The sequence below is a fragment of the Dermacentor andersoni genome, chromosome 4 (genome assembly GCF_023375885.2).
Source record: "Dermacentor andersoni chromosome 4, qqDerAnde1_hic_scaffold, whole genome shotgun sequence".
Lineage (NCBI taxonomy): Eukaryota > Metazoa > Arthropoda > Arachnida > Ixodida > Ixodidae > Dermacentor > Dermacentor andersoni.
In genome coordinates this window covers 27,726,525-27,752,818 of record NC_092817.1, presented here as the reverse complement: position 1 = coordinate 27,752,818, position 26,294 = coordinate 27,726,525, and the positions used below count along the sequence as shown (strand labels likewise).

Here is a 26,294-nt window from a genome sequence, read left to right as displayed (position 1 = left end):
CGAGGAGGTCGCGCGGTGGCGGCAGAGTTCAAAGAGTGTCGCTACTTTCAAATTATCAAGGGACTTTAGCTCGTCGTAGTCGCTACTGCTTCCTGGCGGCCACCGGTCTTACTAAAGAGACGCAGATGCTCTCTTCATTCCTCGGGGGCTGAACCGCGCCTGCCCAAGAGACGAGGCGCAAGAACATGCACACAAGTAAAACAGCGGCAGCAACAAAGGGGAGGCCACGCGACACGCCGAAGGAGCAGTAAATAACACCAGACGGCGACAGCTGCGAAGTTGAGGAGGCCGTCCCTCGCAGCATTCGCGCCCTTGCCCATTTCAGTCACGAGCCGAGTCTGGAGAGTCTCTCCTCCTCTGACGACTCAGCTCAAGTGGCTTTACCCTACGAGAACAAGTGCTTGCACAGCTCGCGTCTCGCCGATGCCGTGCAGTGCGAAGAAGGCTTAAACCTCGATTTAGCCGATGGGGAACAAGAGCTGGCTACTCGTCCAATCTTCTATTAGAAAAAGGAAAGCAAAGAGAGAGGGAGAGGACCAAACATTCTGCGCCTCCATTACTTTCATAATGTTCATGTTCCCTGTGCATCCTCCTACATGCGCTCAGAGATCACTTTCTTCCTCTTTCTATTCCCTTTTTCCCTTAACCCCAGTGTGGGGTAGCGAACTGGACGCTCGTCTGGTTGACCTCCGTGCCTTTCCTCTCCTAGCTGTCTCTGCTCTATTCACCTATGAGGCAGACTTTTAAAAAATAAGAAAATAAAAATAAAATAAACCCTCTAATTGTGGCCATTGTGTAACCTATATCTAGAAGTCATGTGTGTATATATGCCAGTTAAAGACAACAAAAATAATAATAAAATGGTATTACGCTACGAAAAGAAATAGCCTCTGTTCACGTGATGAGTGGATGACACGCCATATTTATGTTTACTGATGTGCAAAAACAAGCTCATTGTTATTGCTTTTGGCTAAATGTATTCCCTTGATTGCAATATCTGCTTTTTTTTTTTTTTTGCTTGTGATTACTCTATCACACCCCCGTGATCGTACTAGCATGTAATCTATGTATTGCGCTGTTGCCACCGCTAGCAATTGCATTTTGCGAGTTATTCTTTTAGACCCTGCTTTGCAGGAACTGTTAAGTGCTATCCGGAGAGTAAGTCTCGTGAGAAGACGCCGATCCTCCTCCTGCCCCTACCTGTGGGCGTTCTTGTAACGTCCAAAATAAAGAAAACAAGCGGAGACAACAACAACAAAAAGCAAAACATTGGAAGATTAGCATGGACAATCGGCCTGCACTTAACTTCTCGCCATCTGTAGCTCCCGCATGGGCCGGCCACTCGGGGGCGCCGAATGCTCGGACTCAAGTGCTGTAAAGCACCGGGCACGCAAATGCCCCCGGGTCTGACCACCGCGATATTTCGCGCCACGCGACCGTAGCGAAAGCGATGAAATAGATGGCAGCAGTGACGACTGGTGTACTTAATTTCCGACGGGAAAACGCTGTCAATAGCAAAAGGGTAGTGACTCAGCCGGGTGCAAGATGCACTTGCGCGAATCCCCTGCTGCGAGGCGCCCACTGCTCACTCCACGCGGATAAGGAACCTGTCTGAAAGGGGTGCATTAAGTGTAAAACGGACATGGTCAATTCGGCGGCGTCGCCTGTGACGACATTTCTTGCCGGTCGTCCGCACCAACCTTTGTCGTCTCAAAAGGCGAGGGTGACCGCGCTTTCTCAGGAAGCACTGGGCGAATGGGGTCTGTTCGCGCAGGGCAGCTTGCAACTGATACAGGCGGCAATGTCCCCCCCCCCCCCCCCCCCCCCCCGACCCCTTCAGAGCGGGAGCACCATCTCTCGTCTCGGTAAATAGAGAACGGTTCGTCCGCTGTTCGCCGGACGGCATCACTAGCGTCCGCCACGCTGCACGGTCACGTCGCAGTAAACAACGGCAGCGGTGAACCCGAACACACGCAAATCGAGCAACGAGCGCGCTGCCGACTTAATCGTGCAAATGCCGAAAAGCGCTCGCCCAGCTACAGGGTCGGTGAGGAAATGCCGTGGCGTTTAGCGGCAGCGTCCGCGAGACGAGGTGGGCAGCAAACGAAGGGCTGAGCGACGCGGGGTCTGCCTTCGCTTCTCCGTCCGTCGTAAACACAGGTGCGAGTAAAAAAAAAGGGGGGGGGGGGGGGGGGGCTCCTTCTTCCATCACGATCGACAGCGCGGCCGTGTTTATGGGCCAGACGCGCGCGATAAGATCCTCACGGCAGCAGCGCAGCTTGTTTGGACAACGGCGTTTATAACGCTATCGAGAAAAGCGCGATGAACGGGTACCATGACGCGCATCTGCACCTTATGAAAAGGCGCCCTTGTAGGAGCCATTGAGGAGACAGCGCGTGCAGACGCGGCATTTGCTCTTCACAAACAACGGAGGCCGGGAGGGAGGCACTTGAGGGCAGTTAGAGGACTCGTAAACAAGGGGTCCACTGGATGCGCGTTTGAAAAAGAAAGAGCCAGTTAGACTGCTAGAAAATAATGGGCGGAAAAACTGAGATCGCAATGCCCGCGCCTGATTATAAATATAGTAAGCAAAACATTGTACGTACTCCACAGCGAACGCGTCGCTTTCACATCAACGGCAGAAACACATTAGCGGTAAGCCACTCGGAGCGGCCACTCGGACCTGCCTCATTTGACAGTGAGCTGACCGAGGCACAGCCTCGATGTTTCACAATGGCCGAATTGTTATTTCGAAAGGTCCAACTGTACAGTCGTGCACTAAACAGCGCAAACCGCGAGAGACGAAAAGCCAATAACGAGGGCGGCTACACTCAAACGAACGTACTTACTGCTACAATGAGCAGCAACAAATACTTAAAATGGCGCTTAAAATAGTTGAAATACTCAAAATACTTCAATACTTAAAAAATATGCAGATCCAACGTACAACTCGGAATCTATGTGAAGCTGTGAATGAATTGTTACAAATTTGCCCTTCAAGCGTATCATTCCTGGAATAAAGCAAATGGCTTTCTAAAAATGTTGGGCTATTCGCTCACATTGGGAATATCGATGGTTTCTGCGCGCATATATATATATATATATATATATATATATATATATATATATATATATATATATATATATATATATATATATATATATTTCCTTAGACCTGATGTGACGCAGTTTCCCCTATTGTGCGCTGTCGTTGTTCGTAGCACCACAGGGAGACGGTTGCTACATCGTGCACTCCGTATTTTTAGTTATCTTATATAAGATAAAAGCGAGTTTATAAGGTGCACAATGACGCGTTAAATCGTCATTGTGCACTTCTTTCTTTTTTCCACCTTTCTTATTTTTTCTTATGTAGAGCGCCATTGCAAGCGTAAGCAAAACGAATTTATCTTTAATGTGCTGTTTACACATATACGAAAGGCGATTTACCAGCGCGTGACGTTGAAAAACGACAAGGTTTTCCGGGGCGCAATACTATACAAAATAATTAGTTGTTCCATGTTCTTCCCCGTTCGTTATTCGGGAGGTAATAGAGGCTCCCCCAGAGTACCTTGCCTTTCTTTCTTCGATGTCAACCGCTGTTGAGCCACCTTACGTAGCTTTAGTATCATCTTACTTTTGCATAGAGCTCTTTACCTATCCTTTACGTTTTCCCATTTACTTTGTTTTTAGACTGCACAATCTTCAGGATCGGCCCACCATCTTTGGGACTGCACTGTCTCCCAGATGGGCCTACATTTACGGTTCAGTGAAGCCGCACTTCCAGTTCCTGTTTTAGGCGCGCACAGGTTGAAGGAGCACATCTCCCGCTAATTACACACTATTACTGCTCCGTGCATAGTTATACCCTAATTTGGTGCGTATTTTTTTCGTTCCAAGCTTCACTTTGACCCCCTTTTCATTGTTCTACATACACCAGAAGGCCTCCAATATTCTAATTTACCGAACGAAAGCGTTCGCATACCCAAATCCCAGTAACCCCCAAATCAATCTGAACTCGCCGAAGGAGACGACCTTGTCTTCCAAAAATCAAAATGCTCAGTACAGTCTGAACGACGTTCAGCGGTGTCTAAGCCAGCGGACGTACAGGACGCCCACTGCGAACGTATATCCCTTCTGGAAGTGATCGGGTGAGGAGAATACGGCCCCAGAAAATCAACACGTGCTGCGCGTGTTGTCGGCGCCACTGAGTTCCAGCCTACCGGTTTGCATCGCCCCCGTCGTGGCGACAACTCCGCCCTCCCCTATCCTAGCTTCCCCCTCCCCCCACTCACCCCCACTCCCCGTTGGCGCTGAGCCGTGCTCCTTCAAAGGCTGCAGATGACAGTGCGAACCTTTCCCTTCGCCATAAAGAACCACTCCTCTCTTTTGCCCGCCCGCACTATATACGCACGTGCCACGATCGGCGCGCGCAGAGCTTGGGAAAAGCAAGAAACCAAGCGTGATACCAGAATGAAAAAAGTGCTGCGCTGTCACAAAATGAGTGAGGAATCGGCCGACCTCCAGTTCACCAGTGGGACTGCACTGGCTGTCGAGCTCTTATTTCTGCTCCGAGCCTGACGTTTACGCGTATTTTCCTCCGCTCTTCTTTTGTTGCATAGAAACAATGAGGCACGACCGCGGTAAAAAAAAAAGAACAAAATACTATACGGAGGAGACAGAAAGAGGACAAAACACACTAGTGCACAGCTGGACGGTGCGTAACGAGGCCCGAAGTGTGTGTGTGTGTGTGTATATATATATATATATCACCATCACCCACTGCACACAGCCGATGACTTCGCGATCTATACTGTCAGTCACGGAGACAGGCCAGGGACAAACAAGGCGACGATAGCGGACAATCAAGTGTCGCTACCCGGCACTACACAGTGACGGTTCTGCGGCGCCGTCTGCAGCGGCGAGGCCCAGACAGCGCGCGCAACACACAAAACAAGCGAGCGACACGCGCCGCCCCCTTTGGCCAAGCGAGCTTCCCGCTGCAACTTCCCGCATGCGCGGCGCCTAATGCGAAAGGACAACACGCGTGTACAGTCGAGCGCCTCGTTCCTCTGCTCCCTATAAAGTTCCCAGCCTCATTTACGCGAATACCACGCTCTTGGTGACCACGACAATTTCTGGCCAAGGCGAGCTGCTTAAGCTTTCCTGCCAGCACCACTGGCCGCCACGTACCTTCGGGAACACAGTCGCTAAGTTCCCACCCGAAAAGCTCGCAGCCAAGTGACCGGCGGCCGCTCCACTTGCACATCGAAGCGCTTACGGATAATGGACCGAAACAACAATTAAACAGCGCAAAACGTGCTCAGAGTCCTGCGCATAGCCGTAAATGTGCGCAGGCGAGTCTGAAAGACGCGACTCGAGAGTGCCACGGGCAGCCATGCGCCGTTAGAGGCAAATTATCGCGCGCATCGTACGGTGATCGCCGGCTCTCCTCCCTCCTGCGAAGTCGCACGCGCCGCGCTGCCATTCCAATCAATCTGCAAACGCGCCGCCCTGGGGGCTGCGGCTCGCGCCTTCCTCCCCCGCTCACACGGGAGCCACCGTCGCAGCTTCGACGTCCTCACGCCCCCCCCCCCCCCCCCCCCTCCTCCTCCAACCTTCGCGTCCCAGCTCGCGTTCCTGCCTTGCGGCGCTTCCTAATCCAATAGAGTGCTGGCCCGAATTCCCGGACAGCCGGAGCATCTGCTGCCCGATCCTCGGCCCTTAAGGAGAAAGTGAGCCGCAGCCCCAGGGAAGCCAAGGAAGCTCCGGCTCCTTCGGGTGCGTGCGTCTGTCGCGGGGATGTCGGTCGCGCATAAGCGAAGGCGACCGTCCCTCTGCGCGGGGTCAGCGTTCGGAGAAAACTATCCTTGCCGAAGCAGAATGTGCAACAGCCGCGAGACCGATAAGACAAAGAACGGTCAGATAAGGTGAAGCAACGTCGAATCTTTCTCGCAATGTTTCTTTCTTTTTTTTTTTAAGCGAAGCTTTCTTTGCCTCTTCCATCAACTTTCCCACCGCTACTGCTGTGGCTAGAGGCCGTGGCCCGTGATCCCGACCGCGGCAGCCGCATTTCGACGGGGGCGAAATAGGAAACGCACATGCACTTTTTGCACACGTAAAAGACCATCACGGTGTCAAATTTAATCCGGAGCCCACCACTACGACGTGCCTCATTTTCAGATTGTGATTTGGCACGTACAGCCCCATAATCCATGTTTAATACTTCTGCCACAATGTGATGTGCCATGTGAGGCAATGACAATGCTCAGCCCTCTCACAGGTTATGAAATATGGCGCACAACAACGCCTCACGCAAACACCTCTCCCTGTGCGTTTTTTGTACTACGCAGACAGAGAGCAGTGGTGTACGAAAGGTAATGTATAACATCAACTCACCACTCTCGTGTTAGACTAAACGTCGAAGAAATTAAGCTTTTGCCATCAACATCACCGCTAATTATCGTCAATAAAAGCAACCAGCACAGAAAGCTTCCTTACATCAACTCCCACAGTGCGAGAGATCTGTGTGCTTTCTTTTTTTTTCTTATTGCGACTACTCTTCGAAGAACAGAGGAATGAAACTCAAGATCCACCACCATACTTCCTTTAGCTTCTTTCAGTTATGCGCTCTTCTGTTGTGATATGACATTTTTCCATGTATCAAATACAAACATTACTTATATACTTTATGAGCCAGAAGGATGGGCGGATCCAAGAGGTTTGATATTTTGTTAGTCCCAATCCTACAAAGTGACACTCATGCCAGAGAAAGCACAGGGGAAGGTAATTATTATGTTTAATTGAAATGTAGCAATAGTAGCAATAATAAGTTAAATGAAAACAAAAGTGCATGAAAGGATGTATGCCTATAACAAGAAACAGACGCCGACCAAGGTGGATGAATTTTTTTCCTTAGCTGACGTTTCGGTCCTCGCACGGGAGCCTTGTTCACAATGAATCTCATGAGCTGGCCATACACTTTGGAAAGATTGATTAAGTCGAGGGTCTGACGAAATCTCGTCTGGTCAGAAAGAATCATTTAAGAAGTATATAATCCAGATATACATAAAGAATACTGCCGTAAACGGAACTCATATTAACCTCAGCAGCTATGGTTCAAATTAAGGGTGAAAGATCTGCCAACTTTTCCAAGAATGTCAACAATAAACATCAAACTTTACTAATGACAGTGAGGCAACGCTTGGGGGGAGAAGGGAACAGACAGGACAGTAGGCAATATCAAAGCTAAGTGTGGCAAACATAGCTAATCACTTTAAAATAGGTTAACCAAAATCACAGTACTCTGTGTGTTGTCAAAATGTGCAGAATAGTAGGGGTTTGCAAATAGAAATTTTTGAGAGAAAATTGAATACGAATTGAACAGTGCAAGAAAAAAATTGAATATTTTACTAAAAAAATATGGTCATTCTCACTTATAAAACTATGGTCATGTGCTAGTATTTACAAAGTTGGCATTAGAAATTTCAGTCATAACATTGCACGTTGTGCAACATTTATTTAAAGACCAAATGAGGTGCTCAAAGCAAACAGGCAGTTTATTCATCCACCTGAAAATCTTTGGAGTGTGTGAATGTTTGTGATTTAGAAAAAATAGTCTGGCTCCTTAAGCAATGTGTAGTGTGCTCTACTACATCACTATTCGAAAACTATTAAAAAATATTCATATTTATGAATACTGGTTATTCAATTCGGGGACCAAATCAAATATTTTGAATTTGTTAATAGGAATTCGACTAGCTGCACATCCTAAAACAATAGTTAATGCAGTTCCTTTCCTGAACTAAAAGAATGACTGAAAAACAAGATAATCCTATTCTATGCAGTGTAGTAGCAGAGCATACCACATCAATCAGCTGCAACCAAACCATATTATGTCACAAGTTCCTATTGACTTGAACAACACTCTCTGCCAGAAAACCTTTGGAGCAGCTGCAGCTCTTGAAGTCATTCATTCTGAACTGATTGTAAAACATAGTATTGCAATTGGTGACTGATTAACTACTTATTTTGTTAAGAGCTCACTTCATCAAACCCAGTTTGTGCTTCCGTATCACTCTTCATCTAGACTAGAAGCTGTCACTTAAGTACTCCTTCAAGGGTCAGTTTTGGGACTGTTATTCTTAACTTTAATTAATGACACAAGAACTAACTTGAAATGTAACATGACGCTTCTCACACGTCCATCTCTTCACACCAACATCATTGTAATTGACAGAGCTTGAATTATTATCCTAAAAACAACGAAAGCAGCATGCATAACATTTCTTTTACAGCTTCAAGCCTACCAGTACTTTAATATACAGAGTCACATTTTCTAGCTTATGTTTTCTCCCGCCCTCCCAATTGGTCATAAGTGCTAAGATGCTTGCTGGCTTCTTTTTGTTTTTGTTTTTTTGGCAGCCATGCATGAATGTGACGGACCGAAAATTTTGTGTATGCTTGACAATGCTCGTCTGTTGAGACGTTGCTACCTCCTCAAGCAGTACCCATATCAACATGTTGAAAATGGATCGTTTCCACCCTGTGATTGTGGTGGAGGCTTGTCTTGTCCTGTGAGAGTGCTATTACTCAATTTAATGGTTGGCTCTGTACTGGTCTGTGAACACTTGGTCTGTGAATGTTGCAGTTCCAGAGAAGCACTTGAGCACCTTATATTGGAGTGTCCTGCTTTCTTTGTGCAGTGCACATCGCTACTAAGGGATTAAAGGGACACTAAAGTGAAAAACGATTTCTTCTGCATCAGTAAATTACCGTTGTACAACACCAAAAACACCACTCTTACAACGATAAGACGTTTGGTAAGCCAGAAAAAGCGCAAGAAACAAATACGGGTGGCGACCCCTACTTGAGTTCCCGAACCTAGGGGCTGTGACGTCTTGGATTTTGATGGCATCTTCAAGGGCCTACTAATTATATATAGCGGTACAGATTGACTACATTGTGTTCTAAAGGAACCAAATATTAAACATGGTAATTTTCGGGAACCTTTATTCAGCCAACGCGACCCAAACGCGAAAACATACTTTGGGATCCCTGACGTCACGCTGACGTACCGGCGCTGGGGTTTCGGCGCGAAATTCAAATACTGATACTTGGACCTTCGTTTTCTCATCTAATAATCAAACTATCTTCTTGAAATGACTGTCTGCAGGGTTCTCAAGCAATTCTCCATTAGTCTAAACTGATTTATTGTTTCGCTTTAGTGTCCCTTTAAAGTCTAATTCGGCTGCGGTGTATGACTGTCGAGGCTGGTCTGTATACAAGTGGTTGTGTTTAGATATATATGTGACCAGGCTCATCGTGCCCTTGGTTACTTTCCTACAAGGTACTGGCTTGGCTTCCTATTTGCAGGGCATCCCTCTCTTACCGAGATGTGAAACCTTTTTTTTTTTTTTTAATCTTTAAAGCGAAACTTTTTTTGCCTCTTCCTTTGACTCTTCCAGTGCTGGTGATGCTGCCTTGCACGCCACATCGGGGCTTGGTTACTGCATGCATTATCTAAAGGAGCGCAAGAAGGAGGAAAAGCGACACAGTTCTTTGGGGCCTATTACACATTACCCACAAGAACTCCCAGGCCTTCGCCACAATGCCCTCCGGACTGCTGCAAATGTATGTGAGGCCTGCAAAAGCATCACAGAAGATGCAGTGCTCGCCTTTGTTATCAATGAGCAACAGTCCAGAAAGGAAGTAGGAAGATTGTTAGAGAGAAGGCAGGAGAATGGGTAAACCTGGTTGCTCGACCCATTCTGCCATTCTTCACTCAAGGCAGCTTGCATGCGCAAGAGAAGCGCAGGAAATGGGAAAGGCGATGCCGGAAAGCCTGCCTCATTTGCCGTCTCTTCAATAAAGGAATGGCTACAACTAGACATGGCAATGCTTGCACAAAAATTGGAGAAACGTAAATTCAAGGTATGGTATAGTATGCTTCTGATATTTCTGAGAAATATGCATTGTGCAAGTTCATCCACGCTGACAAGTGATTCAGGGCATGCAGATGCAAAGCCGCATTATAGCACGGAAGTGTCAAAACGAATTTTACATAATAGGCTTCGAAATTTAGTCTAGTTTAGGTCCAGACAAAGTGTAATAAATGAAGCCACAAGAACATGTGAAGGCCCAAGCACGAGGATCAGACAAATCCATGTACTACCCATCATTCCCATAGTGGCTGAACGATCGCAGCACCAGAGTTCCCACTAGTAATTGTAGGAAACTCTATGAATGAGGCCATGGAAAGCAAAGAGATATAAGAAATATATATACATAAACATACATTTTTCAGAAGCCTGGTCATAAAAGAAGAGTAGCATTTTTCAACAAATGTTAGCATAGTATACTACATAATACACTTCATTTCTCCTGTGCTTTCCTTGGCTTTCTGTGATTGGTCCTTGTCATGCAGTGCTTCTAAATTTGTCAGATTTCTTCTTATGAAAGATGGAAAATTGCATGGAATACATGGGAGCAGGCAAAATAAATGCAGGGAAAACTTACGGAGGGCTGGTCACTTTCCTAGGGTCAAGAAGATGCTTTGAGTCACCTGAAAATAAGAAAATCAGTAACCATTCAATTGACTCTCAATGGGTAACATAGAAGCAGTCACAAATACAAATCTTGAGAGGACACGCTTTTCTGTGATGCATTTGTTGTAGCCGCCTAAATCATAGCACTGTCACTGAAGACTGACAAAAGCAACAATGAATGATGACTGAAGCGCACTTAAACAGACTGCAGCACTTGTACTCGTTAAAAGGTACTTAAATATAGCACTAGTATACATAATTTGCTCATTATGACAGCCCAACACATGAAGATAATGGCAAGAAATTTCACTTTGAAACAAATTCGCACACCAACAGATATCTGCCCATGATTTGTCTGTTAAATGACAACCTGCAGATAACTAAGAAAAATAATTGCAATCTTAAAAAGAAAGCTCATGTCGTTTCAGAAACCTTGGCAAATACTGTCCTGTCAAGTCTACTGTATCATGTGCCTTTTCTTGCCATATCACAGAGGAAGGAAGCAGTATGTCTTAATAACAAAGAGATCTGCATCTGAAAGTTCTTAAAGGGGCCCTGTTCTAACTAACCGTAGAATAGCCCTACTATCAAAGGATGTGATCTCACAAACCTCATGCAGCAACCTTTTTTGGAATCATTAAACTATAAGTGGAGTTATTGCACCCAATACTTGGCTTTCTCCATCTCTTTGTCTGCACGAGCACGCTGGAAGCTACACAGTGGAGAAGCCAAGAGTGCAAAAAGCCCGACCGAAAATTTGTGGCAAGTGTGACAGTGGCAAAAAGGCTCAATGTGGCACTCTGTGGTCGCTGCAGTAGGCTACGCTACGCAGAACACCACTGTCATCTTGGAGGCCACGCACAGGTGCGGCAGCTACGTGCAGTGCAAAGATGAAATTATTTCTCTGCCTTGTTGAGCTCATAGACATATATATTTCCCGTTTATTTAACTCAAGATGATCAATTATCTATTACTGAGGATGCTATCGTGATCATGAAATCAACCAATAGCGTTGGTGGGCCAGCTGCTTTCGGTGGCGGTGCGTGACAGCAATGCGGAAGCGAGAAAAAATGGGTTTTTGCAGTTTCTGACACGAGATTGTAAATTCCTTGCTGCATGCAGTGAAATAATATTTGGCTCACATGTTCAAGGCAGCCTCTATGACAGGACGCAATGTTTTCTTATTGGTATGTTCAAAATGTGTTTCAGGGCTCCATTAAGCTGCCCTGTTGCCTACGTGTGCTGCCATAGCACAGGGCACCAGCTTAGCTCTGGCCAGCTGCAGTTGCCCAATGTGCAAAATGTACAAGCATATATTCGTGGCTCTGTAATTGAAACTTGACTGAGGCAGCCATAAATACAACCGAAAACCTAATTTCCACAAGGAGGATGTCACATCTGTGTGATTATGGCAGGTAACGGCATTCTTCACAAACCATTATTTCTGAGTGGCTCTGATAAGCACTATAATAAAAGAAAATTGCTATCAGGAGTAGCAGCAGTCTCTGCATTTCAATGTAGCCAAGTACTTATTATAATAGTATTACTGCTTATTAGAAAATGTGAGGGAAATGTGATTGTATACATGTGCATCTTGTGCCCCAAATGTTGAATAGCCAAGTATCAACTGCCAAACAGGGCACAACACAACTGGAAAAATGTGCAACTTACCATTTTCATCTAGGTGATTAGGCACTGGGTCCTGAAAGTAATTAGAGTCAGACATCAGGTGCGCGCTAGCCACCTCATTCTGCTTTTGGCTTGTGTAAGCAATGGCCAAAAATGTGTTGACATGTACTGCCGTCCATCAAGTGAGTGCACATTCATACACTGAATAAAATGAGAAAGCATACACTTCAATGAGACGTTTTGTACACTTGCTAGATGCAGCATTACAGTTCTAATAGTACAGGAGGCATCCAAACAAATTCACTCGACCTCTTGCGAGATGCAGTCACAGTGTCAGAGTTGTAAAGAAATCTAACATTGAAACAAAGCATACACAGATGTTCCTTTCACTTCTGCCTGCTAAGCCTATAAAGGACAGCTAATGATGAACACTGCCAATTCAGTAACTCTGCTATTTAATTTTATCTGAATGATGTTTATGTTAACAGAGCACAAACGATGTGATAAGTTAAAGGTAGAATAACTGATAACACTCCTGGAATTGCAATTAGGCTACTCTTACAGGGAATGAAGGCAGGTTGAAACAGAAAGCACAAAAAAACAAGCAACACCACCATGAACTTTCCATAACAACTTATCCCGACACATTCAGACGCACATCCACCAAAGTGTGATAGAGAAGACATATAGGCATAAGATATATTTACAGAATGTTTAACAGCGGACAAGATGACTGAAGCGCCGCACACGCAAGCGTCCCACACAATCATCATCCTCATCACTCTGTCGAGCACTGCATTCATCCATGTAAGAATTGCTCCATAACAACATAATTAAACGGAGTCTGTTCAAGGCCAGATAGCCACAGAGCCAATAAAGAATGACGATTTAATTTGAAGTAAGCAAAAATTAAACATGCCAATATGCATCTACTCCTTCTGCACAGTAGTCACCAATGTTAATCGCAGCGCTATGTCATAGACATCATCAATGCCAGAGCTTGGGCATGAAATTCGAAAAGGGAAGTCCCGCCATTTTCCCCAATTAGCAAAAAAAAATTTTCTAGTACATAAAATTCTTTCCCTCCACCTAAAAACACAAGAAGAGCTTTCAAATATATAGCAACTTAATATTTCATTATAATGCCCTTCTGACCACATTAAGAATGCTCTTGCCAGGCTCCTGGTAAGTATTAAAACGCTCTGGTTTATCAGCAAGAGGAGGTTTGCAAGCCAGTATACCTGCACTGGCGATGTAGGAAAAGAAGGCCGGCATTCTTCCTTTCGTGGGGTTTCAATGGCTGTCAACACCGGTGGAACTTTCTTCATCTCCTGGATAAAGAAATCAGGAGCAGCAAGGTTGCAAATACAAATTTACAATTCTACTAGCAGAAACTAAAGACAAAGGGGGTGGGAGGGTCACCTAGAAAAGTATTTGTGACACTTGTAACAAACTGTTAAAGATAAAAATTGCCTTCACTAGTGTACCTCCAGGCACGTGAGCTTTGCAACGATTGAATGGAAATAGTTGATAGCAAAGCTGCGATGCGCTTTCTATGTTTTATCCTACAACACTTTGGCCAGAGGGTAAGCATTGCAAGAATCACTACCAGTGGCCACCATTTACTAAGAAAACATGTCCACCACAGCAACAAAAATCCAATATCGCTGACCTTTATGCACTGGTGTTGTGGTGCTACTGACAGTAGTAATGAAATCAAACACAGGTTACTGACCTTAAGGATGCTTTCCAGTTCCGGAAGTGTGCTGCCGGTCTGAAAGACATGAAAACAGAATTCTGGAACATGTGGATAAAGACAAGATAAATGCTTATGAATGGAACATTTTTCTGCCTTGATTACTAAGGGACAAAATATGAATGTGTTCCCTAGTTCTCAAATAAGTGCGTCAATGAGGACAGAAAAGTTTCAATCTATACATTGAGCGATATTTCAAAAGCATTATTTTAATGTAGAAAAAAAAAGAAGCTTTCATAAATCATATGCCTTGGCAGTATTCAATGCAGTGTCAATCTTATTCTCAGCACAGAAGCTCACGCCTAAGTGTGTTATCCTGTAATGAATAGTCATTCAAGACTGCGTAACCATTTGCAACTATAATGCGACACAGAATGGAAAAGTCAATTCCAATGAGACTACTTTTGCTTTTTCTTGACATGCCATCACGGCCCTCCCCCTAAAACAAAACGACGAAGCACCAACAGAGCACTAGCATCAGCAGCAGATGTTTATCCTTTCAGTGCCTCCTAAGCCTGAGAAATAAGATGCTCAAGTACAAGCCACTCAAACCAATTTCAGTTGGCCAAAACAACTTCCCCACTGTGCCTCCCAATGCACACTTCCCTAACACTTAGCCATCCAAGCCTCTGAACAAGCCAAAGAAAACCAATGAAGACGAAAAAGAAACGAGAAAAAAGAAAGTTAAATGACTAACCCCAAATCTGACTCCCAGCAGACCATGCAAGAAGAAAAAGCAACGCAAATAGCAACTCCTGCTTTGTTTTCTTTTTCTTCTCTTCTTTTTCGAAAGGCGGGTGAGGGTGAGTGGCAGGTGGGGGGCAGTGGCAAGCAGCACACTAGATGGCAAGAACATAACACTGCCACAACCACCACAAGCTCAGAGCAAACACTACCAGATGAAAGGGGGAGAGTCCAGGCAACAATAAATATATAAAGGTTATCAGGCTGTCCAATCCTTCTGCCCCTCCTGGCAGCACAGTGCAAGCAACAATAATGAAAGAAAACGGCAAAAGAACAGACGAAAATGAGAGAGGCAGAGGAAAGGAGGCACGCAGATGAGAGAGGCAGGGTGTCGTCGTTCCCGTGGCAACGCTCCCCGGCCGCAGCCAAACCAATCAATGAAGACCCCATTTCCTTGAGGAGCATTGCTACCGGTAAGCCTTCTTTCTGACAGAATGTCTTCCAGATGACATGGCTCAGCTTACACCCTATTTGCAGCTCAACAAATGCAGAGATGGCCAGTGTACTCGGAGTGTGTAGGGTGGGTGTAGCCTTCTCAGTTCAACATAGCGGTACAGGTGCCAATAAAACAAGTCTTCTTGACAATTCACTTTTAAAACATTTTGCAGCAACCAGAAACGATTATTGTCAACATGTGTAAATAATTGAACGCCTCAAGAAAGGTATGTGCTTTATTAAAGGAATGGTGCATCTGATGGCGTATATTTGTTGCAGTGAAGATATTTACGTAGTGTTGTTTTGGGTAATTCCGCAGAGAATAGAGCCATTAACCAGCACATCTGTAGCTGTAGTATAGGGAGACGGCATGTGCACCTTAAAGAGCCTTAACATCAAGCATTCAGCAACGAAAATGCCATGCAACTCAATTGCCTAGACTATATTTAAGGGATGCAAAAATGATTAAAACGGTTTGTTTTGAAATGTTTGCATGCTTATTGGGAATGATACACCTGGCCACCTTGCCAACAAGGCACATTTGTGCTGTTAATAGCTGCGTTCAAGCAACTAAATACAAGACAAAAGCATTGCATCTGAGACTAAATCAATGCTATAAGAAGCAAAAGATTACATACTACTCTATGCATATTATTCCTGCATACACGTTACCTGTATGTCTTTAATCTTGCCACAGTGACTTACGGCTCTCAATCAGCAATCCATCACTTTATCCTTTTCACTTACATTAGTGATGATGACCAGACATCTAATTGTTACAAGTGTCTCAGTGTCGGCATTTACTGAAGCTCATAACATACTGTACTTATATAACATCACTTCCACTCTCACTTGGTCTGCACATATCACATACATAATTAACAATGCTAATCGTATGCTTGGCTACATCCGCCGCAACTTTTCTAAAGCGCCCTCCTCCCTTAAACTGCTGCTGTACAAAACATTAATACGTCCGAAACTAGAGTACGCCGCATCCATCTGGGACCCTCATCATGAAAACCTAATATATTCACTAGAAATGGTCCAAAATAACTCGGTTCGCTTCATTCTTTCCAACTATAACAGGACCGCTAGCATATCTTTAATGAAATCAAGCCTTAATCTACCATCCCTAGCCTCACGTCGCAAAGCGTTTCGTATCTGTTTGTTCCATAAGATGTTTCATCATCCACACCTGCGTAGCGAATTAATCCCTCCCCCACGTCACCTATCAGCTCGATTAGATCATGCCTACAAGGTCGGTGTCCCATTTTGTAGAACTAACGCTTTCTTCCAGTCATTTATACCTCGTACAGCAGCAGAGTGGAATCACCTTCCCGCACTGACAGCCACCATCAAAGATTACCAGCTTTTCAAGAACGCCTTAGCTAATATTGTATGAGTAGACACACTTGTTAACTTTTATTGCAATATTCCTATTCCTTGCATCACATTTCCTATTTTTTCTTGTTTTGTATGCCTGTAACCACTCCCCTCTCCAATGCCAATGGCCCTGAGGGTACATGAAATAAATAAATAAATAAACATGCTTCTATTGTGTACTACTACTAAAAAAAATCACACGTACAAAGGAAGCAGTGAGAAAAGAAATATAATTGCTACGTAACCAAACAGGCATTAAAGCAACTAGATATCATTAACAAAAAAAAAATTAAGTGCAGTTTATAGGGCAGAGATTCAGGGAACTTGGAAATGCAAAACAGACATATGCACAAAAACACACATGAAATATTATGTAAATAGACAAAAAAATTTGACATGCTTCTTTTCATATGTTACAGTTGCAACAAGTGGCTTTTGCATAGCCTGTTCTCCCCTCCAGCTTGCTCTGTGAATGCTGCCTCTATTTTAAGTTTCATTATTGTCCCCAAAAAAAGTCAAATCAGGATCAAGCTTTGAGAGTACATTAGAGTGGGTACTTCGAAAAAAGGTTTACCCCGCTATCTGAAGAGGGTGCCGAGATTTGCAGCCGAGGCAGAGGCCGCTTGGGTTTGGAGTCAGCTGCAGAGCTTCGTGGCAATGAAGACGACTTGGTGCTACCTGTCGCAGGGCCATTGCTCTCTGTGCGCACAGTGAGTGACGATGAAGAATTTGTAGATGATTGGTGTTGTGCTGAGGCTGAACTGTTTCCATTGTTCACATCCTTGGAGGGTGCACGCATGGCAGGCGGTCTAACGACAAGGCCATTGGGGGGACCCTGGCTCGACGGTGCTGAGGATGGGTTCGTGGTGGAGGCTGAACTTGAAGCTGGCAAGGAGTTCGCCTTAGGATTTGATGCTGCATCCTCTAGCCGTCCTGAAAACAGGAGCGGAGAATAAACTGGTTAAATAACTCACTAAAAAAACTGTAGTGCAAAGATTAACGCAGTCTAGCGCACTTTCTTTTGCAACAACACTTCCTGTACTTTGAGACGTAACATATTAGTGTGAACAAAGGTGACTAACAAGGCTCAATGAGGCAACTTAAGAAAGAAGATCCTACCTAAAATTTATTTCAAGAGACAAAGTGCCACCTGATATTACAAATTTAATCAAGGTTTCTAATTACAGGGCAACAGGTTTGTTGCACATTCACTGTTCACTAATATTGCTCATCGGAGTTCATTCAAGCTTACAGAACGAAGCACATACAGACCTATATCGTTGGCAAGTCCACAAAGGCTGAAAAAACAGCTAGTCTGGCAAAAGGTTGGCATAAAATCAGACAAAAATCACATGAATGGATCTTCAAAAATGGATCATGAAAATCACATGAAAGTTATTTTAGTAGCAATTAGTTATGCTTCACATTTAGCACATTTGCACTATTATAATGTGCAGAGTTGCACTGAAAGCTTGAACAGTCAACTAGAGTTCATTAAAGCTTCTAAGGACCTCAGAAGACAAACGTCATCAAAAGCCCCTAACTTTTGGGAGAGAAAGTGTTTTCAACTAGCAACTACTGTTCCACATTAGCGCTGCCTAGTGGTGGTTTGTCAGCAGTGAATACAAGCCATGCAACAGGCCCAAAAAACATTTTCGTTAAAGGACGTTGTATCTGTGTCTGTGCACTGAAACCTCGAAAAGTACTGCTTGCCAAATTTCTGTCCGGTTCTTCTACTTCAATACTTCTTTAAAGTTCGGCTGTTTTTGCAGAAAGCACTTGTAAGGGAAAGAATTAATACATAGCACATGGGGCAGATATGTGGCTAGGAAAACTTATATCTGTGGGTCCAAGAGCATAACAAGAGAGTTCTTTATGTCTATGCAACTGTACAAGAGGATCTCTTCACATAACACCTGTTTATCGGCAAAACAATCTTATCTCGTTCTCTGCAGCACTTTGTGTCAGAAGATTGCATTCTGGAGCGCTGCAGTTGCATGCTGCCTGACTGGTGGTGGTGACATCAGCAAGATTGCAGCCATGACAAAATTCAGTGCAGTGAGGGACAGCAGAATCTTGCGCATGCAAACAAGACACGTCCTGCTTAAATGGGACATCTGGTCACTTTAATTACAGTTCTCACATCAGCTCATGCGCTCCTGCACTTGGGAAGAGTTGCAATTAGTTATTCCATACTCCTCTAGAGTGTCGGCTATCAGTGCACCGATCCCTGCCCTGCCTGGTAAAACCAACAAAAGAAAGTTGAGTGTCGCTCACCTTGCTCGTGAGAGCCGCCCCTTGATTGGTGGTGGTGGTGGTGGTGGTGGCCGGAGCCCTGCGGTGGCTGGGACAAGTGCCTGCTATTCTTGCCAGCCGCTGAGGACGACGAGGAAGACGAGGACTTGTACTGGCCATTCATCAGTGGCGGAGGCTGGTGCGGCTGCTGCTTCTTGTGGTGATGGTGAGAGTGGTGGTGAGAGTGGTGACTGCTGCCATGGTGCGAGCGGTGGCTTGAGCTGCTGTGGTGAGAGGAACCCTGCTGTTGAGTGCTAATGCTGGACTGGCTAGCAGGATGCGCGCTGCCACCACCACTGCCGCTGCTGCCACTATTACTATGGTGCTGCTGCTTAGCCACCAAGCTGCTGCTATTGCTGCTGCTACTTCTTGTTCCTCCAGGATCTGCACACAGATAGACGAAGGCCACCGCCCCTACTTTACAACACAGACAGCCAAGACTTTACAAGGCACTGATGACTCCTGCTTCCCCCCCTCTCTCATACTTTGAGCTTTCAATCAGATGGTGGCTGGCACAATGTTGCTGCATTATCAACGTGCATGTTCAGGCACCTGCTGATTTCAATATATGGGAACATGACAAAAAAAGAGGGGCAGGCTTTGTACAGGCATTTCACAATAACCTCAACCCACTCTAATTTGCTTTGAAATGTATCTAGAACCCTGGAGAATAAAGCAAAGCAATTTACCAAGGAATGTTTTTGCTCTGCAAGAAACCACCCTTGCTGTACAATGGCCAATTATACCTGCTGATCACCATGCAGACAGTCCGCTGTGCAATGGTGTGCAAAATAGCTAAATGACCCCTAAACTAAGTTACCTAAGCAATTATATATATTAAGTATCTCATTGCACACAGCCCCAATTGTATTCGCTGACATTTCGTTGTTCAAACAAAATGAACCAATAATGAAAAGAATGCATATGTACACATTTCCTGTTTGCTAAATGAGCTGCATGAAGAGAACTTCATAGTACTTGCTACCTTACTTCCTGTATAAAACGTACTGCCATCAGATATCGTCCTGCATGTAGCTACTTATCTAATTCATCTTATCACTAATTAAAATGCTAACTCCAGCACTAAATAAAAACCTGTTTTTGCATATTATACACCTTCATTAGGTATGTTACCTGTGCTTATCTGCAAGTATGTGCACATACTTGCATAACCACTGATGTAATTAGTGCACTACTGCATCTGCTGTACAGCCATAGGGTGCTGGGACCTCTGTCCAGCTGTCTCCCCAGCTTGTTGTCCTAACCCCTCCTCCTATCAAGAGAAATCTACTTGAGTTAAACACCGATCCCATATGCAAAATGTCAAGCTCCATACTTGTCCCAAAGTACTGTACTTGTCCGTTCTTATTACATGAACAAAAAACAGTGAAGAAATGGGCACACACAAGTGGAACACTCTAATTGTCAGTTGCTAGTTTCACTGTGGAGCAATATAAAAACAAAATTAAAGTGTCATGCAAGTGAGCATGATACCTTACAGCACAATATTTTGACAATGCAGCTTGTAGGCACAAGGCATATCATAATGTATTGCAAATGTCCACAGCTAAAATAGATAGATATTTTCAAGAAACAGAGAAATGGGCATTTATTCAGTCACACATCCAAAAGGCGCATGAAGTAGTACCTTATGATGTGGGTGTTCACTACGACTGCAAGTTAAATTCCACATAGTGGCTGTTTGCTGCACCCTAGACATTCCTGCCATTCACAAAGTGAGAAAAAGAAAAAGAGCCTTGCTATTGAAAGTGCTACAAATTTAACAGGGATAGGCGGACTAGTTGGTGGTCGATATTGGAATGCATCATGTAACTGCACAAACAACAAAGGACAAAGAAGGAAACACACAGGACAGGCGCAGACAGGCGCCTGTCCTGTGTGTTTCCTTCTTTGTCCTTTCTTGTTTGTGCGGTTACATGATGCATTCCAGTGCTACAAAACATGCCGAAATAATTAAAAGGAGCATGTAACCTGTTTGCCCTTCTCTTCCCTGTTTACATGATCGAATGAATCCTCAAAGTCTAAAAGGATAGATTGGAAGGGCATATTGGTCAAATGGCGCTCTTGGGAGCTCGACATGCCATTTATCAAATATGACATGTGCACCTGTGTCCAGAGCAGTGCACTGAGTATGTCAGAAAACAATGCTGAAATTAGGTTAAATGTAAGAAACGCATGCTTACTCAATCACGGATATTTTGTCATTAATTTTATGGTACTCTTAGAGCCCCACACGACGACTTCAGGATTTTCTTTAGGAGAACGCTTCTTAAAACAAAAATGCACTGTTCTCATGTCACATACAAGCACAATCTTTTTACGTATGAACATCAGACAGTAGAGCAGGAAAACGAATGTTTCTTTTCATATACTAAGATACTCTGTGCCAAATAATGTTACAGAAGAGAGCTGCTTGAATGACTTCTTCAAATGACATGTGTAGGCTCATGGTCACCTATGAATAGCTTGCAAATAAAAACGGCAGCATAAGGACTGCAACAATTTTGGCGTGCACACACAACCAAGTTTGTCTGCAGAACAGATCCCACAAATATATTCCATCAAATGCGCCTATCTCACTTACATTACTGTCTGCAAAACAAAAATGTAACCGTTTCCTTTTTTGTTTGATTTCATTTGAAAAAGAAAAAAAAAAGATTTGCTATGAATGTTTTTCATCTCCACTTGTTACATTATTTTCACTTACCAAGACCTTGGACATGTTAATACATAAAAATAACTGAGAATGTGGAATATGAATAAAAACTGATAAGTGACATGCATGCATTTGATAAAGCATATATATTTGTGTGTAGGTAATCTGTGAACAAAAACTCAGTTCAAAATGCGTGCTTCTATCGCTGCATTTCTAGTCTTGCCATTCTTATTTTCACACTATCCATAGGCAACTCCTTCAATATGCAAACATGTTAACAAGTCTAGATTAGGGCTGCACAACTCAATAGCAGCGAGAGCCAAAGTTGGGGAGCCACAATGGCAACACTTTAGTGGAAAATGATGCATCCCTTACTTCTGGAAACACTATGTTTGGTGTCATTTGTCACTGTACTGAGCGTTTTTTTTTTTCCACATTGAACCTGGTTATAATGAACAGGCTTATGCACTAAAAACAGTTTGATATATCAGGTAACTTGATATGACCAATGTCGTTGTGAGGTATGCAAATTTGTTATCTTCAGAGAAAGAAAAGGAGCATGAGATCAAGGAATCATTTAAAACAAAACTGCACATAGTAGGCCGTAATTTCTTTTCGTGTGACTTGAACCTTTTCTCAGCGCCACAGAGAAATCGAATTTTCGATGTGGTAGACTGTGGATATGTGCTATGTGCGAGGTTAATATACTCAATCTCCAATTCGTCCTAAGGGAGTTATTTTACACGAGTGTCGGTCACTAACTATAGAGCATTCAATATACAGGATAATTCACTTTATTTGGTTTCGTTATACATTCATGTTCATGATGTCATATCAGCACTTGAGGACCAAAGGCGTCTCTTGTTCAGAAACACCAAAGAAAACATCTGCTAACAGATGTAAGCACTTCCAAAGAGAGACACCAGTTTGAATGCACTCTGAGCTACATGTTCTTGTGTGTATTTGTTTTTGTCAAGGTTCCTACAATGCCTAAAGAAGGCTGCTCCCTCTGCCCGTCTTTTAGTTTCGATGAACAATTCAGGGCGATGCAGCTCTAGTTGCACCGTATAGTTGCAGTCTTCTGGTGTCGCTAAGAAAGGGTCGCGAAACAAGCGGTCGCTCTGTCTCGTATTCAAGTGATATGAAACACTGTTGGAATTCTGCTGAAAAGTTCCTGGCATGTTCTGAAGATTTCTTCACGCACATGAATGTTTGAAAAACATCTTATGCTATAAAATTTTCAAAATGATGCCAGTTCCATTGAAGTTTTTAAATATGACACAGATAAAAAATATTGTGGCTTTCATTATAAGAATGGACAAGAAGTGACCATCTGTGTCTTATTAAGTATTGATATGCGTCGGGCTAGCATCATGTAACGAAATTGGCTTACCATGTTTTGTCCACATTATTGCAAGCTCATTAAAATGTATCAATGAAGAGCAGCATGTTAAGTGCATCAGCTAAGCAGGAACCTTTGAACAATGTGAGTGGCACCAATACACCAACATTCTTAAGCAAACTTACACCCTCTGGGTTGTATCTTGCCACAAAACAATAATCGTCATCTGTCTTGACCACATTTCCTTTCTTTAACGCTGCGAGCCCGATACTTCCAAGTCACGAAAGGCATGTGTGTTATTCGCATCAGTGAGCATTCTCGACAGGAAAGTAGCGGGCAGAGCAGCGTTTTCAAGAAAGGATAGGAAGCAAGACAGAAAGAAAGGAAGCAAGACAGATGACGACTATTGTTGTGTGGCAAGATACGACCCAAAGAGTGTACATTTGTTTAAGATTGTATATCCATATACGCTTGACTAACATTCACTCCCGATGCATGGCAATGCGAGAAAATTTCTTGTCAAGGCTGACTAATAAAGCGAACACAGCAAACAAAAGCACCTGTTTGAAGGCATTTATTGGCGAAGCACATGTTCAATGCAATTATGGACACTCCGCAAATAATGTGGCCTTAGCATTGGTAACTTTGTCAGTAGATTCAGTGGCCATGCACCTTTCTCTGTTCCTAACTTGAGATCATTCTATGTTCCCGCACTATGATTCTATGCTCCCTTTTTGTTTTAATGCATCTGCCACCGACAATGGCTCATGTCATATATTGTGTTTGATGACAAACTTGCGGTTTTTCTCATTATATGGTCATGCTTTGGTAGCAGCTGTAGCACATCATTAAAATCCTAAGCTCAGTCACAGGCCACATGTGGCCCCTGGGCTGTATGTTGCGCAGTCCTGCTTTAGACAATAAGTGCATCAGGAACAGAGGACGACTTTGGAGAATAAGACCAACAGGAATGTGTTAGGCCAGGGCTTCACTTTGCATTCAAGCTATACATTATTCTAGTTTACTCATACATTAAAGTCACTCTTAGTGTATTAAAATTTCAACCTTTTGGCACAAAAACAAGGCAACCTTCTTGAAAACAAGCACACTAACTTCAGCAACCTTGTGTCATTCTACACTACCTATAAAAACGTAACTACATAATTACATGCAGCTGAATCTCTGGTCCCCTGCTTGCGCCTTCAGTCTAATGCTGTAAGAACGTCTAAAAGGAATTAAGAAAACAGGCTTCTGCTTCATTTCATGCAGTTCACTCCTGCAGTGTGCCAACCTCCCTCAAATGGCGGTGCAGGGAAAACGGCAAGCAACACCCACCTGTGGCATTGCCATTCCACGTGGAGGCCGTGCTGCTGCTGCCATTGACGGGGTTGCTAACGGCAGGTGGCGCCCGAGCCTGCGCGGCCGCATTGGTGCGCGAGATGCCTATCAGGTGGTTGGGATCATGTGAGAGGAGTCGCTGCACCTGGTTGAAGTCCCCCAAGGTGTTCTTGATCCGTCTGGACAGCTCGTCTTCCTGGCCCGGATCCACCTGCAAACAGGCAAGCAAGACAAGCCATCAAGTTATGCATTAACATGCTCACAGACCTCTTGCTTTTCCTTGCATGAGGCTAACATTCTCAAGTTCTAGCCTTTCCTGAGAAACCAACAACAAATACTCTTCTTCTGCAATTAGAAATCTACCATAAAAATGTTTTGGTTCTCATAAAAGATAGACTTATGGTATTAGTTCTACCATATCGCTTACAGCATTTTCAAAGCCTGCTAAAATAAGCAGCAAGTCATTCTACACATAAGATGAAGCATGAAGACACGTATAGTCAATAAACTAGGCAAATCTATGAACGTTTATTGCACTTGTCACCATTACCATTACAAAGTTCTTGTCTGCAGGATATTCAAAAATAAGAAACAAAGTGTGCTCCATTACATTCTCTCTTTACCACCTGCTTGCCTGTGTGCGATCAATTACGGCTGCCACATGTGTCACCAGGCTTTTTTGCTATTAATATATACCATATCTTCCTGTGCCACTGCATCTATGGCGGAATGAACTGCAAGGGCAGAAAGCAACATAGCTGTTCAATGTACAGGAAGAGGTCACAAGTCACAATATTGTACAGGGACCTCTTACCCCAGTTAATGCAGAAATTACAAGCAGGAGCAACTGAGATGTCATCCAGGTAACAAATGGCACATACACATACGTTGCGCCACAGACGATGACAAGTGAGAAAGGTGGGGCAGAGAGGTGATAAGTGTCACAGTCAGAGGAAAAGCCAACAAAAGTTCAGTACATTTTAAAACCTCCTGTGTGCAAGCAAATCACCAATTTTGCAAGTGAAGTGGGAAAAGGCCCATTTATTGAACCTGATCAGGCATACCAATTAAAAAACTGAATTCTCCAACACAAACAACTTATTTTTTCTGTAGTAGCTTGTGACAACTTCAAGCAGTAAAAACAACAAAGAACACTTGGTATCTACAATATAATGCCTGCACTGTTTCTTAGTAATAAGAAAGAAATTCCTTGCCCGGCCTCCTATAAAAAAAGAAAGAAGCTGCCTTCAGACTAGCCCATCTCACGGAAGAATCCATGCAGAAAAATATCGAGTTCAGACTAGCAAGGCTCATTCAAAATGATTAGGGAAAGGCTACATGGGTACACTAACCGTTGAAAATCCATTATAGGGTTATAAATCTCACCCAGTGGGTCGACAATTTATAGACACATCGATCATCCTGAAAAATGTCCACAACAGTAAGCCCTGATTACACCTAATACCTGGACGCCACGGACGTCACATACCTTGATGGGGGCCCTGAAGATGGGATGTCCTCCCGACTCTCCTCCGCCCACACCCGCGCGAATTGCGCGGGCCTGCCGCTCCCGCTCTCGAAGGGCATCACGCTCCACGCTGCGCAAAAGGAAAGAAAGCAGCACTGTTAGAGAACACTCGAGCGATTAATGATAATCTGAACCTGAACCTAATTGTCCCCTCCCTCAACCCTGAGACAGTTCTGAACAAATGGGCAGTAAACAGTATATATCTTACAAAAACTTGCATCAACAAACAGGATTAGTCCGGTCATAAAATTTTACCATCACAAAATGCATGAACAGCACGGGACATAGTGTTGAAAGCATTGAGGCAACTCGCAAGTTCAATTTGCTTGGTTACTCCTATGACAAGCTCTGTCGCAAAGTACCTTTGCCGCAGAATACTCCACATACTGTACCGCCGGACACTCAGTAGGTCAACTGAACAGCTTGCTGCTAAATGCTAAATTTGAAAAACGTGGCTCTTTTTTGGAAACATTCGCGTAAACATACAAGTCAGAAAAATATTTCGCTGCCTACTAATAAAGTGCAATTCCTGAAAGAGCAAAAGAAAAGAAAACAGCGCTACGGCTGATAATCATATCTGTCTTCTTCAATCCTTATAGTACGCGTTGTTTTTTCAAGACTGC

At 43.9% G+C, this 26,294-nt stretch overlaps 1 protein-coding gene across 2 annotated transcripts in view; it reads right to left on the bottom strand.

Annotated features, from left to right (window-relative positions):
* LOC126536589 (uncharacterized) overlaps positions 1–26,294 on the bottom strand; it is a 209,698-nt gene that overhangs the window by 72,693 nt on the left and 110,711 nt on the right. For both annotated transcript variants that reach the window (XM_050183613.2, XM_050183612.3), the window contains exons 2-9: positions 25,633–25,741; positions 24,141–24,354; positions 18,769–19,170; positions 17,066–17,424; positions 13,909–13,947; positions 13,415–13,504; positions 12,216–12,246; positions 10,516–10,561 (exon numbers count right to left, since the gene is read on the bottom strand). In XM_050183613.2, the coding sequence (XP_050039570.1) occupies positions 10,516–10,561; positions 12,216–12,246; positions 13,415–13,504; positions 13,909–13,947; positions 17,066–17,424; positions 18,769–19,170; positions 24,141–24,354; positions 25,633–25,741 (1,290 nt within the window). The remainder of the gene's footprint in view (positions 1–10,515; positions 10,562–12,215; positions 12,247–13,414; positions 13,505–13,908; positions 13,948–17,065; positions 17,425–18,768; positions 19,171–24,140; positions 24,355–25,632; positions 25,742–26,294) is intronic.